The sequence below is a fragment of the Ornithorhynchus anatinus genome, chromosome 9 (genome assembly GCF_004115215.2).
Source record: "Ornithorhynchus anatinus isolate Pmale09 chromosome 9, mOrnAna1.pri.v4, whole genome shotgun sequence".
Taxonomy (NCBI): domain Eukaryota; kingdom Metazoa; phylum Chordata; class Mammalia; order Monotremata; family Ornithorhynchidae; genus Ornithorhynchus; species Ornithorhynchus anatinus.
The window spans coordinates 34089145-34107352 of record NC_041736.1 but is presented as its reverse complement, the minus strand read 5'-3'; the positions used below and the strand labels follow the sequence as shown (position 1 = coordinate 34107352).

Genomic DNA, 18208 nt, shown 5'->3' with positions numbered 1-18208 from the left:
GGACAGAGCCGTGATTAGAACCCAGGCCCTCCAACTCCCAGGCCCGTGCTGTTTCCATTAGGCCACACTGCTTCCTTTCAGAATATTTCCAGTTTGAGAGGGAGGGGAAAGGAAATGTTTAAACAAAGATAAACTTTACAGCATTGCCTTGAAGTGAGCAGGAACGGTAAGAAGTACTGGCATTAAAATTCAGTAGAGCTAATGTAAAAAGTGGCAAGAGCATTTTAGAAGGGGGAAAGTTGTTTTGGAAATATTCATTGTTTTACTGTGTACCAGATTCTTTATGTCATGTTAGTGTGGAAGGGAAATAGTATTAAGGAGTTTGAACTTAAGCCTTTTTAGTCTAGAAATGTAGAATTTAGGGAGTGCTTCTACAATTTTCCCAGTTCACCCAGTAGGATTTAGACAGAGAAATGAAGGGTATAAGAATATGGGTTTGGAGAAATTATGGGGAAGCAATAAAATGAGATGTTTGCTGAGCTTTGAGATATAGGTAAGTCTGGAAGAGGCTATGTGAGGTTTTGCTCAAATGGGTTTTTTAGGGCACACATCAGTATTTTATTATGTTGTCTTGTTTTTTAGCATCTTGGAAGATTTTAGACTGATTTGTGGAAAAATAGAAAAACCATGCTTTCCACGGATTCCGAATGTTTATGGGCATAAAAATAATTTATAAACTCAGGGAGCAAGCCAAAGCTTATGTTTTTGCATACATTCCCACCATATTACAAACTAGGTGGTTTTGTAATTTCTTCCACAATTGCCCCACCAGTTGCATGTTTTTCTTTTTTTAAATAGGAGAAAGAAGCATGCAATTCATAGCAGTGACACAACCTCTTCCGATGAAGAACGGTTTGAAAGAAGGAAATCTAAGAGCATGGCAAGAGCAAGAAACAGGTATGTCAATTTGAAGTGCCTTTTTACGTAGCTGAAAAAGTATTCCTGGTCATTTAAATGAGAATACAGAAAGAAAGTTGAAGGTCTTAAAATTCTAGAAAGTGTTCTTATTAAGGCTGTACTGTAGAAAATTGGAATGTAATCTGAATGTCAGTCAGATGAAAGATTTGATCAAAATTTTCCAAAAGCCAGTATGTTCTTATTGGAATTTTTAGACAACCCATATTTTTGATTTTTTATATTTATGGTGAATTTTACCAAGTATATTTTTGCAAATTATAGTTCTCTCTCTTCCACGTAATAATACTTTGTGTGTCCTGGTTAATAATGTCAATAAAATGTTACCTTAGCCTCCCCTCTGTTTAACCTCTGAGCCCCGTGTGACAGGGACTGTGTCTGATCCGATTAACTTGAGTCTATCCCAGAGCTTAGAACAGTGCACTTGACAAATACCCAAATAATTAAACCCTGTAGCCTATTTGGTCTCAAGTGAAAAGTCTTGGAGTGACATAGTATTTAAGAAGGCAGTCTCAGTTCATTCTCATTTTAGACTCTCTCTCTCTTGTGTGTCAGATAACATTTCCTGTCCCAAAAAGTGTGATCCGACTTCTTTAAAAAGGGTTCCAGGGTTGCAGTTCTTCAAGCTTGTAGACATGAAGGCTTGCAGTCCCCTTCTTCATTCTGCTGAGTGAAGAAGCAAGCTTAGGCTTGCAGCCCTTGGGTGTATTTTTTTCAATTGTGTGCCAGACACTGTTCTAAACTCTGGAATAGATACAAGCTGGTCAGGTTGGACACAGTCAATTTCCCACATGGGGCTCAAAGTCTTAATCCCCATTTTCTGGGTGCGGTAACTGAGATGCAGAGAAGTGAAGTGACTTGCCCAAGGTCACAAAGCAAACGTGGCAGAGCCAGGATTAGATCCAGATCCTTCTTGTCTTAAGATTCTTTAGAGGTATTGTAAGCCATCTATTTAAACTTTGGCCTGTTTAGCCTGGATGGCATTGTTTTAGCTGGGTATTCACATGTGACGATGAGTTCTGGAGATTCTAGTGGTTCTTTACAGTTGCGAGTTTACTTCAAATTCATAGTCAGCCAGAAACCATCGGTGAATGAATCCTTTATGAAAATATAGTATTTAGGTCTTTGAAGCTAATTGGGGCTTCTTAGTATGGCATAGTGGAGAGATCACGGCCTGGGAGTCAGGTTGTGACTTCTAATCCCAGCTCTGCCACTTGTCTGCTGTGTGACCTTGTGCAGGTCACTTCACTTCTCTGTGTCTGTTTCCTCATCTGAAGAGTGGGGACTAAGATTGTGAACCCCATGTGGAACAGGGACTGTGTCCAACCCAGTTTGCTAATATCCACCCCAGTGCTTAGTACAGTATCTGGCACCCAGTAAGCTCTTAACAAATACCAGAAATATTGTTAATGCTAATTTGGATACAGTATGGATAACATCTCCGCTGATAGGATCTGGCCCTGGAAATAAATGGGGGTGGTAATTTTATTTTGCTTAACATGTGTTTATCATCGCCTCATTTAGAACAAGTAGAAGTTTTTTTTTTTAATTCAACAATTTCAGTCTTCCGTGCAAACCTGCATTTAACATAAAGACCCATTTTGTGGTGAAATGGAGGCGGAAAGGGATAGATGTTGATCTCTTGCACTTAGTCCAACCCTCCAGTTGGTAGGGTGGAAAGAGCACACCTCGGAGATTCCTGTCACTTGGGTCCTAGCACTAACTCCTCAAATGCTGGGATAACTTCTGCGGCTGTGCCATCAGAGGTCAGGATTTCTGTCCGAGGAACCACCTACGGCATTCCGCCAGGTGGGCAGGTGCAGGAAGAATCCTGCAAAATAGCCGGCCAACCTTGAGGGGTTAAACAGTAGCAGCTGCCAAGGGAAATGGTTGCTGCGTTAGGGTGCCAGAGGATGGACTCTACACCAGGCTTAGTCTCTCGAACCGTAAATAGCACAAAGGAAACCAAAAAATCCCAAACCGTCCTGGTAAACCTGCAGCAATGGGTGGCACGCCTAATAATAATGTGTGGTATTCGTTAAGTGTTTACTATGTGCCAGGTACTGTACTAAGCGCTGGATGTCGGCTTGCTCGCTTGTCCGGTGTCTTGCCGAAGAGAGAGCCTGACTTGAGGGGAGATAAGTAAGTGTTGTGCGTGCCACTTGTGCCAACCACCGTCACTCTGATTGATCCCTTTGTGCAATTTCTCCATCACGAAGTCTTCTTACTCAGGATCGTCCGATGACTTCAGTGGCAGACACCGTTCATGTATCCAGGAAAGGGAAAAAACTGGTGTGTAGAAGGTCTGCCAGTCATATTTATCTTTTTCATACACTGATAATGCTCACCCTATGCAGCTTCTTTGTCAGATGACAGCTACATTTGGGTGTGTGTTCGAAATATCCACTTTAGAGAGGTCAGAAGCCCACTGATTCTTGTCATTTAGAATTGTCAGAAGATTGCGATGCTAGCATAAGCACGTTGGTTTTTCGTGTGTGCTGTTCTAATGGAGAGTTTAAATTTGGGGGCAGTTTTTCATAGAAGAAAAAAGAAATTTAGGATATTATAAAGGTTGGATAGGAAAACTATGATGAATTGTTCAAAATATCACCAGAGAAACTTCAAAAAGCATTTTCTAGGCTTGTTCCAAATTGATTTGTTTAATATCACTTCTAATTGGAAGTAAGAGATCTGTCAGACGTGAATATCAATTTGATGTTTGAATTTCTGGATGATCTATATAAAACTCACCAACTGCGCTCTCTCTCTCCCATAATTTTTACAACACACAGATGCTTGCCTATGAATTTCAGAGCAGAAGATTTAGCCAGTGGAATTCTGCGAGAGCGAGTCAAAGTGGGGGCGAGTTTGGCTGATGTAGATCCAATGATCCTTGACAAATCAGTAGGTTTTTAATGTTTCTTTGAAGACGTGTGTTGTTGAAATTTAATTTTTAGAACACAGAAGTTCAGAAAATCAAATTTGGTGAACTCTAACTGTGCAGGGAACTACCCCTATAAAGCAGAGTACCATTTTTCTTTTCCTGTGGCCATTTATGGAGTGCAAGAAAGTATAAAGGCATGGTAACCAGTCAGTTGTAATTAAGTACCTAGGATGTGCAGAGAACTATACTAAAAACTTGGGGTTGGGGGAGTGTGTGATATAGGATACTCAAGGAGCTGACAAGGCAGTGGTGGAGAGAGATGTAAAATGATTTGCGGATAGGAGGAAGTCCTATAAATAGAATATGTAAATCTATATGCCAAGAAAATAGTTGAGAAGATGTGACTGGGGGAGAATCTCCTGGAAGATGTGGAATTCTGGCAGATTTGTACTGAGAAGATGTTCCAGACAAGAGAGAAGGTGTAAGCCGTGGATTAGAAGCGGAAATGTCGGGACACTAAATGCTCGGAAAAGTGCAATAAAAATCAAATACTCATTCCCTACCCTCAGGGATCTTATGCCGTCAGGGGAGACAGGTGTAAAAGTGATATTAGTTAAGTGCTTACTATGTGCCAGGCACTATGCTAAGCACTGGGGAAGGGATAACTTAATTAGGTTGAACACACTCCATGTCCCATATGGGGCTCACAGTCTTAATCCCCATTAAAGATGAGGTAACCGCAGCACAGAGAAATGATGTGACTTGCCCGGTATCCCACAACTGACAAGTGGAAGAGCTGGGGAAAGAGGGAAAAGCTAAATCAGATCTGAATTTCTATTTCACCCCTAGTTAAACAGGTTACAGTAAACACTGAAAGTTTTATATAGCTTTGAAAACTAAGGTGTTTTGGGAAATGGACCAAGTTGGTGATGTCGGGTTTGCTTTCAGCCCATGGCAGGATCTTCATCACTGCTTTTCATCTGGCCCCCCAAGAAGAAGACAGGCATGGGGTCAGAGAGAGTACCCTCTCCTGAATTTAAAAGGCCCTGCCTGGTTTGATCAGCTCCCTTTTCCAGAAGCCTATGGAGAAATATATCTCCCAGGCCATGACTCTACGAAAGTGTGGGCCTTTGTCTTCTGGAAATAATCCCAGTCAAGCTTGCAATTTCCTCATCAGTCCCTCGAGCTTAGCTTCACCTACAGTAAGGATCTAAACCTGAGCCCAGCTGGATATGCCAACAGAGAAAAGCAGCTGAGATACTAGAAAATTCTCTCGGCCTAGCAACATGTCACCTTTCTCTCTTTGGGATTAACCGTAGCTTTCTACAAGTCTCAGGTGGGGCAGAAAAGTTTTTGTTTCACTGAGCTATTTTCTCTTTAGGGAAAAGAATAGTCATAGCATCAGGACATGCCTCATTTTGATCTTAGAATAAAGATTAGAGAGGGCAATTGTATGGGTAGCCAAAAATGCAAGCTTGAATGTATTCCTGATACATTGCGTAGCCTTTATTTTTTATTATTGATTAGCTTGCTGCAGAAGTATTTTTTAAATTCAAAATAAACTATAGCAAATTCACATGAGAAATCATTTACATTATCCTGTTTTTTCCCTTCCGCAAGGTGCGTTTTGATTGCATAGGCGGATTGAGCCATCATATTCATGCTCTAAAGGAAATGGTGGTATTTCCTCTGCTGTATCCAGAAATTTTTGAAAAATTCAAAATACAACCTCCAAGGTAAGCTTGATGATTTCATCGGTATTGACTTGACTAGTGGCTCCCTAAAATGATGAGAGAGGTTGGGAAGGAGGAGCAGTAGAGGCCGGTTCCTGTGCAGGCAGTCTTCTGACTTACAACTCCACTTGTTCCTGAAAATCAAATTCAGAACCAATTTCCTCATAAAGAACAATGTTGTAAGTGGGAGATGGTTCCTGAATTTAGGTGGATTACCCTCTTTTCCCAGAATTATGTAGAACTGTATATTCAATTATAAATGAGTAGTAAAGCTACAGTGATGTGTTCCCATAACAAGGTACACACGGTTTACTTCACTTGAAGTAAAATGGCTTTGGTGATCAGGTAACCCACCTGCTCTGCCTTACCATCTACCTCCACCACAGCTTTTTAAGTTTTTTCTCCCTTTCCCCCCTTCCCGATTCCCAAGTACCCCTCCGCCCGCAGTCTTAGAGTTAGTGCCAGGAACGAAGCTAGCATTGAACCAGTGGGTTGGAAAGCTAAATAGAATCATTCAAATGCCAGTAGTCGCCCTGCCTGTATGGGGATCTTAGAAAGAGCAGCCTAGGGGAACTGGTGGGAGAGGCCAGGCCGGAAGACTGGTTAGAACCCTGAACATATTGGCCCCTTGCAGTAGTAATTATGGAACTTGTAAAGCACTTACTGTGTGCAAAACACTCTAAGCTAAGCACTGGGTAGATGCAAGTAAATCAGGTTGGACACAGTGCCTGTCCCAAGTGGGGCTCCCTGACTTGTTTCCCAATTTACACATGAGGTAACTGAGGCCCAGAGAAGTGAAATGACTTGCCCAAGGTCAAACAGCAGATACGAAACAGAGACAGGATTAGAACCCGGATCCTTCTGACTCCCAGGCCCATGCTCTTTCCACTAAGCCACGCTGCTTCTCACTGCAGCCACCTCACCATCTAAGTTTGCTGCATTGACTCGTTAGGAGCTCCCAAAGCACATGCAGAGGGTGGTTTTCATAGTCCACCCAAGCTGGCTGCCGTAATTTAAAGTACCTAGTTTCTGATGGTATTTTGAAGTTATCTAACACCAACAAGTTGATATGAGGAGTACGTCTTTCAGCATAATACACACTTGAAGAGCCAAGTGTCCCGCTTAAAAATAATGAAGTGGGAAGTTCTTAATCAGTACTGAAATATCGTCCACATCTAAATTAGCACCACTGTGCCTGTATATATATATATATTTATGTATCTGTTCTAAAAATAAAATTTCAGCATTCATATTTATGTTCAAATAAACTCTTACAAATGGGTGACCTTAATTTCCGAAGACATACATTTTGGTAATGTAGAAAATGACTGAGAAAAAATATATTGAAGATGCATATTTACAAGTGTTTAGTCATTGATTAATCTAGTGCCTTTCCTCTGAAGAGAAAATTTCATTTTGAGCTTCATTATTAGTAAAATTCAGTATCTAATTCATTGCATGCCATTTTTAACTCTCCCTTTATATTTCAACTCCAAAAAATATTTGCATATTTTCAAGGCTATTCTAAGAGGTTTACCTCCTGTAGCATGTTATTAAAAAAACCAGTAATTCGATAGTATTTACTGAGTGCTTACTGTGTGCAAGGCACTATAGTAAGCACTTGGGAAAGTACAATATATCAATATAGCAGAGGTGGTAGATACAGTCCCTGCCCACAATGAGCCAAGTATGCAAAGCTTTCTAGTTATATCATGTTCTGTACTGAATTGCTGAGGATTAAATAAAACGCCATCCTCTTCATGGGAAAAACTGTGGGGAAAGGTGCATGTAGATTCTTTTCTAGACTTGTGTTAAGTTTCATTAATACCACCTTAAAATTTGTAAAGGCCAGCAATCTATCGAGATTTAAGGTTTCATGTGTGGTCTCTCTGACACAGTTGGATGAAGAGTTGAAGGATTATCTAGGTTACCTTCTAATTCCAGGCCAAAGGGCATTGGAGTACTGTATTTAAGGAGGTTCCTCTAAAGAGGCCTTGGTTTATATAAATTGGAGTTTCAGATTGTCATGGAAGTAGTGGTAACATAATTTTGCTTTTGCTTTTGCAGGGGCTGCCTATTTTATGGTCCTCCTGGAACTGGTAAAACCTTAGTAGCCAGGGCTCTAGCTAACGAATGCAGTCAAGGCGATAAAAAGGTGGCTTTCTTTATGAGGAAAGGAGCAGACTGCCTCAGCAAGTGGGTTGGTGAATCGGAACGGCAACTTAGGCTTCTGTTTGATCAGGTTAGAGAAATCATATTTTACTTAGAATTCTTGTGAATTCAATCCCGTTAGGATGTTTTACACAGCCTTCATGGAGAGATAATGGTTTTGTTAAAGGCCACAGTCATCAGGTAAACAAAATGTTTTGAGAAGCAATTTCAACCTGTCACTTAATAGTTTGAAGTGCCTAATGTATACAGAGCACTATATACTAAACGTTTGGGAGAGGGCGATCAGCCGATGGTATTTACTGAGCACTTAACTTGCACAGAGCAGTATACTAAGTTCTTGGGAGAGTTCAGTACAATAGAGTTGGTAGACATGTTCCCAGGCCACAAGGAGTTTGCAGTCTAGAGGGGATGATAGTCATTAAAATAAATTACAGATAGCAGGGAAGTATAAGGATTCATAGATAAGTACTTTTGGGCTGGAGTGGGGTGAATATCAAGTGCTTATGGGATACGGATTTAAGTGTGTAGGCAGTGTAGAAGGGAGACCTAGCAGGGAAAATGAGGACCTAAGTCAGGAGAGATTTTTTATTCTTTATGACAAAAAGTAAAAAGCGTAATCTCTGGATTCAGGGAGTATAGAATCTAAAAGTGGAGATAGAATGATTTACAGAGAGGACAGAGAAGGGACTGGAAAGATGAATGGGAAGATGAGATGAATAGGTGCTTCAGTGGTCTGTTAACTGTTTTATACAAAAATGCTGTCGGTAGCTGTGAGTGGAAAAAGTGCTGGGGTGGAAGTTGGGAGAATGTGACTTGGGGTGAAGGAAAATCATCGAGGAATGACTCCTGAAGTAGGTGGAATTTCACAAGAGCTAATTAGAAGTGGAGGGAGCTGTAGTCTGGTGGGGTTGAGCTGGGGAACGAGTCTCAGGTAGGGCAAGGGCAAGGAAGTCCGGGACAGGAGGAATAAACTTCCCAAGTTGGGCTTTAGAGGAAAAAGAAAACTGAGAGAACAGACCAAATGCCTTATAGCCAAAGGGCTGGAGTTTCTGTTGGACACGGAGTGAAAATAGGTAACCTTTGGGGGATTTTATGAGGAGAGACATCAGCAGAATGTCTTATTAGAAAGATGACTCAGAGAGCAAAGGTGAAGTGTGGACTGGAAAGGAGAGAACCTGGAGGTAGGGAGACCAATAAAGAGGTGATTGCAGTAGCGTGGCCAGGATATGAGGAGTGCCCAGAACAGGTTGGTAGCTGTTTGGTTAGAGAGGGAGGAAGGGCTCTGGGAAATGTGGTGGAGAATATGGAGGGATTTAATTGCAGACTGAAAGCGGCAGTCGAAAGACATTGGGAAGTCAAAGATAGTACCGAGGTTGTGAGCTTCTGGCTAAAATCTAAATACACTTGAGAAAAACCTGGTATTTCAATTTTGATTCTAAATGAAAATAAACAGGGTCTGGCATTTACCCGATTTACCCTGCTTTGTACCCCAAATATAATAATGTGGATTCAACACAGAACCCTGTTTGCCATTTTTTGCCTGTATATCTCATTGTAGTTTTTCACTTCTATCATTGGCTATCCGTTTTTCCACTCCTTCTACCTCCCTGGGCAGTCCTGCCTCCTCTTAACTTTTCTCTCTGTTCCTCCACCTCTCCTTTCACCATGGAGGCTGAGCCAGTAGAAACATCCCATTGAAGTCTGCAAAGGGCCACTGCTGCTGTTGGGGATTGCAGTGGCTTCTCCCCTTTCTTCCCTCCCGTTCCTACCCAAGGCTTTTCTTCTACAAGAAGATTCCTGCTTCAGTTGCTTCTGTCCACTATCACTTCGTTATTCCCAAGATCTCCCCTTTTGCTCTTACTTTGGGTAATGGAATCAGTTCCTGTCCTAACCCTGTGGGGCTCTCATAGCCAGGAACTCCTAGACTGGAAATCGTTTTAAAAACACAAACTAAGTAAACTAAAACTGCAGGGACTTTTAAAGAAAATGGAGAAAAAATTTAAAACTAATTTACCCTAAAGTCCAAGAATTACCACCAAATGATTTTTTTTTTTTACCCCCAAAATCCTTATCCAGCTTGTAAAAGATGTATGTTGGTAGAAATATACCTATACTTCTCACTTTTCATTTGTCTTTGATATAAAGTAAAATGTTTTAGGCATATGTCCCATTGTACGTCCTGTTGTACAGTGCTTCTTTCAGGTAGTAGCAGTCACTTGCCATCTTGTATTGTAGAGGCAAGTCTTAGAGTGATTATTGAAGCCAAACCTCTGCTCAGCATCATCAAGGATGTATTATTGGCCTTTCAAATGACTAGCTCCTATTTCCTCTCACTCTTTCCTAAAAGGTGATGGAGAGAAGTGCATCAGCATCCTTCATGTACACGCAGTTCTGCTATAACACGTGTTTTCAGCATGTTTCAGCTTGAATGCTCTTAAGGGAGTAACTTTCCATAAACATGAAGCACCCGAGCCTGTCGGTCGTGATGGAATTAGTGACCTATGCAGAGTGAATTCTGCTAGGTTTTGCAAGAATGCTGCCCTGTGTTAGGGGAGCACTGCTTGTAGCTAAATTGTCCTGTAGACTTTTCTTTTCCAGGATAAATAATATCAATTCTTTTAATTTCTCTATCAGTCCTGTATTCCAGCTTTTTTTCCTCTGTGAAAGAGATCTTTATTTAATAGTGCTGGAGGGTCCCTACCCAAAGCTTGGCTCATTGTTCTGTCAGCCCTGAAACCAGGAAAATGTATGTCCGCTCATCGGTAAACCAACCTTGTTTATCAACTCTGAATTTGATCTCAGTATCTGTATTCGGTAAACAGGATGTGCTGTTTGAGTTTTCATAAACTTCATGAGTTTGTTGTAGATGAGTTGTGCTTCATTTTTACTCAAAGGTTTTGAATCAGGAAATAACATTCACTTTTTGTTTCTAGGCATATTTGATGAGACCCTCTATAATATTTTTTGATGAAATAGATGGTTTGGCTCCGGTTCGTTCAAGCAGGCAAGATCAGATCCACAGGTAGCTTTTCTTAATACAGCAAGGGAATTATCTTTAAATTTGAGTTCTGTAAAAGTATTTTTCCATTAATCATATTGATATAGTTTTAATTTACAGTAGGTTTCTACCAGTAAATTACTATATGCAAAATAGCAATTGCCATTAGAAAGGAATCAAGCAGAATAGTTCTTTTGATTGTATAATTCCTTTCATCTGCAGTTTGATTCTCTGTGTCATCAGCTATTTAAATGCATTCTGTTGTTTGGGTTGAAATTCACTGATGGTGATTGGGTTATATGAAAACTCTTAGAGGGAACCAATGCAATGATTTCAAATGTTTAATAATAATTGATGGCAATATGTCTAAATGGCCTGTATAGAGTGAGGTTTCAATTTTTAAAATTTTTTATAATCATGTGTTTTTGTATAGAATTGTAAAAATTATGGTTATAAAAATATGTAATTGTTTCTCTTAAAATGTTGGCCGCAGTTCTATAGTGTCTACCCTGCTTGCTCTTATGGATGGACTGGATAACCGAGGAGAAATTGTTGTCATTGGTGCTACAAACAGACTTGATTCTATAGATCCTGCACTCAGGAGACCTGGTCGTTTCGACAGGGAATTTCTTTTCAACTTGCCGGATCAAAAGGTAGATATTAGGATAGAGTCATATATATTGAGACGTGCGTGAATATTTACTAGGAAATCTGAGAAATTAACATTTCTTGGGGGCATATCCGTGTTTTCTACTTTTGTACAAATCACGTTACAAGGAGTTTTGGGGAGAAATAATTTTCTTGGGACCCTATAAGGCATCTGTGCCCTTGGAGCAAGGATTATGTGTATTAAAATTGAAACTGCAATCGCTGAATGTGCAAGGGTCGCCAAAAAACAAAAGTGTTTTGTCTTCCTTATATTGTCAACTCTCCCTATAATTGTGTCCACCGTAACAAATGGCTGTAAAATTGTTTGCGTGCATTCCTAAGATACATCGAGCCAATTTTATATTACCATTATTGTGCCAACTTGCAGATATTCTAATAACCCCATTTTGTTGTCTCCTGAATTAAAACTAGTTTTCTGTTTTGAATACTAGGCAGAAATTTTGGTTTAAGTCAATTCTAACTCGTGAAATTCATCCAGAAGAAGGTTGAGAAATTTGGTAGTTCCATAGGCTCTCAAAGATGCAGTCTTTGAGGTCGCTTATTCAGCCTGCCCACAGTACATAGGATGCACAATGCAGTGCTTTTCAAACATTGGATAGAACTGGCTGGTTTTACCAACCCATTAAACATTGATGTCCTAAATTTTCTCCAAACCGATATTTGAAGCAGGAATTTCTCCATTTTTCAACTCTCAGAATAACTCCTGTTTTCTCTCAGAAGTGATAGCCCAAATTAATGCAGCTGCAAAAGGTGTTCTACCAGAAGCCTCACAGATTGTGAGCCCTTCAAAAGACAGGGTCCGTGTCTAATCCCAGTGTGTATCCTCTTCCCAGCGCTTAGTGCCATGCTCTGCACACACTAAGCACTTAATAAATACTCTTACTATTACGCTACTTGAGTCAAGGAAAAACGTTCGTTATGCTTTGATTTTAGTCTGTTTGCATAGGTTTGCTAAACTCCTCCAAAACCTGCAGTAGATTATGAACCAAAACTGACTCAAAAAGTGAATGTTTCTTTGTTGAGCCGGGGTCCAAATCTCAGGAGGAATTAGTGTTTCATTAGGAGCGGGGATTTTAAACCCTTTTCTGTAGCTTCATGCGGCAGCCGGGTTTAAATAAATACCAAGCTAAATGGCTACTACCTTCAATGCCTAGATTCTGAGGGTAGATGTCCTCCATTTCCCGGAACTACTGTTCTTTTTGTGGCCCTGGCACTTTATTAGAACAAATAGTGAACAAAGGAGAAAACCCTTCTCCAACTTTACCATGAGTTGTTGATACTGGCTGGGCATCTGCAGGCATATTTACCATTTAGAATTTAGCATTGATGTTGCCTGCAGATTTCTAGTTGCAAATCATTGTTGTATTTTGAGCAGCTGTGGCTGGAATCCTGTCTCTCTCTCTCTCTCTCTCTCTCTCTCTCCACAAATGTTTCTTATTCATAAAGGTTTCTTATGAAACACAGCACAGCACATGGTAGTAAAATCTCTGTGCTATGCCTAAAACCCTAGCTGAGTTTTCATTCCATATTCATTTTCCAGACTTATTGAGCGCAGACATCCCTTAAAGTAGTAGACACAAAGTTGTTTTGTAAGTTATAGGTGAAATGGATAAAATTCTCAGGTGTCACAGATTCTCGGATGATTGAACTATTTTGGAACTGATTTTTTTGTGGCGAGATAACTGAGCTGTAGGGAAACGTAGATCTAGTTTTTTACCCCAATCATCCATTTTTTTTCCCTTTGCTCCTCAAATTTTCAGTGAAACTGGGCTAAAAACATTGACTCCTCCTTCACTCGGGGAGCAATGGAGGTGAGGCATAACTGGGTCAATCAATGGTATTTGAGCGCTTACTGTGTGCTAAGCACTGTCCTAAGCGTTAAGGGTTATGTTTCTTATTTGGGGAGGGCTGCACAGGATCTGGGGACAGAAACAGGACCCAGGTATCCCTTCTTCGGGACATTAGTGGAATGTGGCAGGACCCCTTTTCTGGTAAGTCGAACCATCGTTCTTACTACTACAGTGAATTTGAGAGCACAGGCTTTATCTCCAGCCTCAAATGCAGGGCAAGGGAGGGGTGGGTCACTTTCAGCCCACCTCCTGAAGTTCAGGTTGGAGGAAGCCCACTGCTGAAAATTTAATGATTTGCTATTCAAATTTTGGAGAGTTTCATGTGTAAGACCATTGTGGGCTGGGACCGTCTCTCTTTATTGCTGTATTGTACTTTCCAAGTGCTTAGTACAGTGTTCTGCACACAGTAAGTACACAATAAATACAAATGAATGAATAAATGTAATGTGTCACAGAGGCAGAGTAGCCTAGGAGAAAGAGCCCTGGCCTGGAAGCCAGAGGACCTTAGTTCTAATCCAGGCACCATTTGCCTCCTGTGTGGCCTTGGTCAAGTTACTTAACTTCTGTGCTTCAGTTACCTCATCTCTAAAATGAGGATTTAAATTCACCTACTTAGATTGGGAACCCCATGTGGTTATCTGATTATCTCGTATCTATCCTGGGGCTTAGTATAGTGCCTAGCATATAGTAAGTGCTCAACAAGTACCATTATAAAAAAAAAAACAAAAAACCACAAACCCACAGGTGAAATGCCTATATCATAATTGTTGCAGCTTCTTTAGAATATTTCACTGCAGGATTATGTTATTAGAAGTTTGGGCCCTTTGAAATTTTAACTGGTTCCCTATCCATTTGGATGTAAGCATTATCAAAGCATATCGAAGAACTTCTGCACACAAACGGTTTGGGAAGTCTGCATATTAAAAAAGTAGTGAGAATATTTGCTTAAAGATATTCTTCATTGTGAAGTACAGTAGGAATCATTAACTCTGAATTAGGGCATTGGAAATGGAAGATTGACTCACCATATTTATGACTTAGAAACAAAACTGAATCTTTAAATATCCTATAGATTTTTGAGAAGTTTTTAAAGCAGTGTGTCAGTTTCTTAAGATCAGTGGTTTCAGTGGGCTTGTAAAAGCAATAACCACCACTGGTCTGTTTTGTTTTGTTTTGTTTTTTAAAAAAAGGGAAACCTCAAAAGCCTGAATGGAAAACCCCAACTTCACCCTCTTTTCAGGCAGATTCATACCCATGAGTTCACCATCAGTGGTGTCAATCTTTAAATCTAGGCACTTTGTGTATTTGCCTTTGGTTTTGGTGTGGCTTACTTTTCCACTGGTTTGTTTTGCTGTAGTAAAGCCACATAAGTTGCCTTATTCGAATGGTGAGGGCACAACAGAACTCCTCTTGAGGTACTTCAGGGAAGTCTGTTCCCTGATCCCAGACTATACCTGTTAAACCTTGCAAAGCCATGTTGCAGTTCATGTGAGCATGGGTGGCTTAATAAAACTTGGCGTCACTCAGCATCACTGGAGCAAAAACTGGAACAAAGATCTGTGTTCTTAGATCCTGCCTGTGTCCTGTCCTGTGGTAGGATATATCTTTCTCCCTTTCCCAACCCTAAATTCCAGTGCTCCTTATGAAGTATCTCTATGGGACAGACAGAAAGATAGGGATAGAGGGAGGGAGGGAGAAACTGTCTAGTGTAAAGAGCTGTACTCTGGAATACAGTGCTCACCTGAATGGCAGGGGTCCAGAAAATCAGAGGTAATTTTCATTGAGTGTTTACTGTGTGCAGAGCATTGTATTAGGAACTTGGGAGAGTTCAGTACAACAAAGTTGGTAGACACTAGTGAAAAGAGCACGGTCCTGGGAGTCAGAGTATCTGGGTTCTAATCCTGGCTCTGCCACGTGCCTGCTGTTTTACCATGGGCAAGTCACTTCACTTCTCTGTGCCTCAGTTCCCTCATCTGTACAGAGGAGATTGACTGTGAGGCCCTATGTGGGAGGGACTGTGTCCAACCTGATTAATTTGTAACTACCTCAGTGCTTGTTATAGTGTGTGGCACATAGTAAGTTCTTAATAAAGACCATTTACATCAAAAGCAAGTTCCCTGTTTACAAATGTTTTACAATCTAGAGGTCCAACTGCACATTCTAGACGACTATCTCTCCACAGCAGTAGCATGTGTAGACTAATCGATCAGTGGTATTTATTGAGCTCTTACTGTGGGCAGAGCATGTTCTAAGCCTTGGGAGAGTACAGTACAACAGCATTAGCAGAGATGTTCCCTGCTCAGAATGAGCTTCCAGTGTAGAGGGAATATAGTCTCATCATCAATCAATCAATGGTATTTCTTGGGCGCTTACTATGTGCAGAACATTGTACTAAGCACTTGGGAGAGTACAATACAACAGAATTAACAGACACAGTCCCTGCCCATACTGAGCTTGTGAAGACTGTGGATTTAAGCTACTCTACTGTAGGACTATGCATGCCTTAACCAACATCACGAGCATGTATACAACCATTTCTTCCAAATCATATCATACTATCCAGTAAGGTACATGTTGTTGAAATAATATTTTCTGATTCACTAACATCCTACCTAATTTGTGATGTGATGGAGATATTTTTCCTATATCGTAGGTATTTAAGTTCTTTCATCAGGAACTTCATCTTCCGTAAAGAATATATGTATGTGTATTTATATACTCATACATGCGCATATATGTATATCTCAAAGGTAACATTCCTGGTGGTGAGGTGCAACTACATGTGAGAGATAATAGGCAATAGCCCGTATATATATCTGGAAAGAGAGCTTCTGACACTATTACTCAAGAAGCATGCACTCATTTTGTCTATTAGAATGGTACCTTTAGCTTTCTGTGACCTAAAATTTTAACGTTCCAGATAACCGATCATGCAAATTTCCAGACTTTAAACATAATTGGGTTGCCACATTTACCTCTCTGATCCTGGGCAAGTCACTGTGCTTCATTTACCTCATCTGTAAAACGGAGATTAAACCCTCCCCCCACTGGCTGAAACTGTGAGCTCCATGTGGGACGGGGATGTGAAATCCTACTCGATCATCTAGTGGCTACTCCAGCACTTAGTTCAGTGTCTGGCACATAGTAAGCACCCAACTACTCAAAAGTGATACGTTTTAAAAAGCCTCCATAATCTTAGCCAAGAAGTTGTAATTGGTTGCAGGGCTCGAGGTCTTAGTGATGACCAGTAGTTAGGGGGAAAAAAAATTCTTAGTGGGGCCCAAAAGTTGAAAAAGAGTTTTGATAAAGCCAAAATAAGGTTTCATCCTAATGATAGCTAGCCTTACCTCCTTAGATTGTCCATACTCAAGAGAGACACGTTATTAAGTATGTCAAGATTTTTTCTTCCAATTGCTTGTTCCAAAATGTTTAAATACAAAGACAAAAATTTCTAATGTGGCAGTTATCTTGGCAGAAAATGCCAGAATAAGAGTTGACAATGCTCTAACTATTCCAGTGGTTTGATGGATTGAAAAATGAAAAACGCATAATGAATTAATTACTTTTGCCACCCCAAAATTAAATTTTCTGATGTTGGAGTACTGAATTTGTTACACTAATATAGTAATGTACTTTTCAGAGGGGTGTTAGTGGGCTGATTCAAACTGAATTGGCTTCTAGTCTTTATACCCTTTTATTTTATGAATCTATGGAATAATGTTTGATTTCTCATTCATTTGCAAGTTATTAAATAACACATCTAGTAACTATAGAAGCTATTTTCCAAAGCCACAGAGGCTGTTTTTGTAGTAATACAATCTGTGTTTAACCTTCAAATTCCAAAAGTGAAGAGAACGCACTTTTCAATGGTAAAATACTGTGTTGCCAATTATGCAAACATTTCGTGGAGGCTGAAGTTTGGATAGAAACCTGAATGAAACCTTTAGAGGGAGTTAAATTGGATTATGTTGAAAGCGATGTGATTTTTTCCTGTCACCCCAAGAATTCTAATGAATGTATTTTGAGGGATTATGAAGGATTTTTCCTGGATCATTATAATTAAAGTTGTCATGCCAAAACCTGTATAATGTATCTATATATGGTTGCAATTTTTTTAGGCAAGAAAGCACATTTTACAGATCCATACCAGGGACTGGAATCCCAAATTATCGGATCCTTTCTTAGCTGAACTGGCTGAAAAATGTGTTGGTAAGTTTTGTTTAAAGTTCTGGACTTGACTGTTCCCCTCATCTTTGTTTTCTGTGTTCAGGCTTGGAAGGTGAATTGAGTGAATGTGTTAATATTATACCATGTGGAAGGTTTAACTTTCTGTATTCATTTTAATATTTTTCTATTTTAAAATTTTCTTTGAAAGTCAGTCATTGGACCAGTTGTTTAAATTACAAATATAGCTGCTATCAAATAACAAAATTCACAAAAATAATGTAGCAGCAGACAAGTTACCTATACAACCTACAGTGTGTCATTTAGGACATTTAGGCAAGAAAAATAGGCTTCAATCTACAAAAAACAAAATCCCGATTTGGGGGAGGGGATAGTTTTTTACATTACAAACCCCCTCTCCCTGTCTACAAATATGAAGAGGGGCAGTGGAAAGAGTATTTTTCTGAAACCACCGCGTATTCCCCAAATGCATACTGGACAATTTAATTTTAATAAACCATTCACAAGTAATGCTGATCTGGCACGGGGGGGAAACTTGGCTGTCTCCTGGGGAGGAAACTATTACAGTCCTAAATCCTTCCTTGGAGTATAAGAAGAGATAGATATGTATATGTATACATATATGTATATATATAAATATATATGAAAGAAGGACAATTCAGGATAAAACTAGTTGCTCTCAAGTAGGTTTAGGTAAAATGAAAGATAACAGTAGGTAACCAAAACATATACACACTTGCACATACGCATGCTTTTCTTCGCTCTTTCTCCTTTTTCTTATTCTTTCTCTTGCTTCACAAAA

The 18208-nt window shown here is 40.0% G+C and overlaps 1 protein-coding gene across 1 annotated transcript in view; it reads left to right on the top strand.

The window, feature by feature from the left end:
- The window catches only part of ATAD2B (ATPase family AAA domain containing 2B), a 122395-nt gene that overhangs the window by 42715 nt on the left and 61472 nt on the right, over positions 1-18208 (top strand). The window contains exons 10-16 of the mRNA XM_039913002.1: positions 799-897; positions 3708-3819; positions 5420-5535; positions 7600-7774; positions 10638-10726; positions 11196-11355; positions 17340-17430. Coding sequence (XP_039768936.1) covers positions 799-897; positions 3708-3819; positions 5420-5535; positions 7600-7774; positions 10638-10726; positions 11196-11355; positions 17340-17430 — 842 coding nt within the window. The remainder of the gene's footprint in view (positions 1-798; positions 898-3707; positions 3820-5419; positions 5536-7599; positions 7775-10637; positions 10727-11195; positions 11356-17339; positions 17431-18208) is intronic.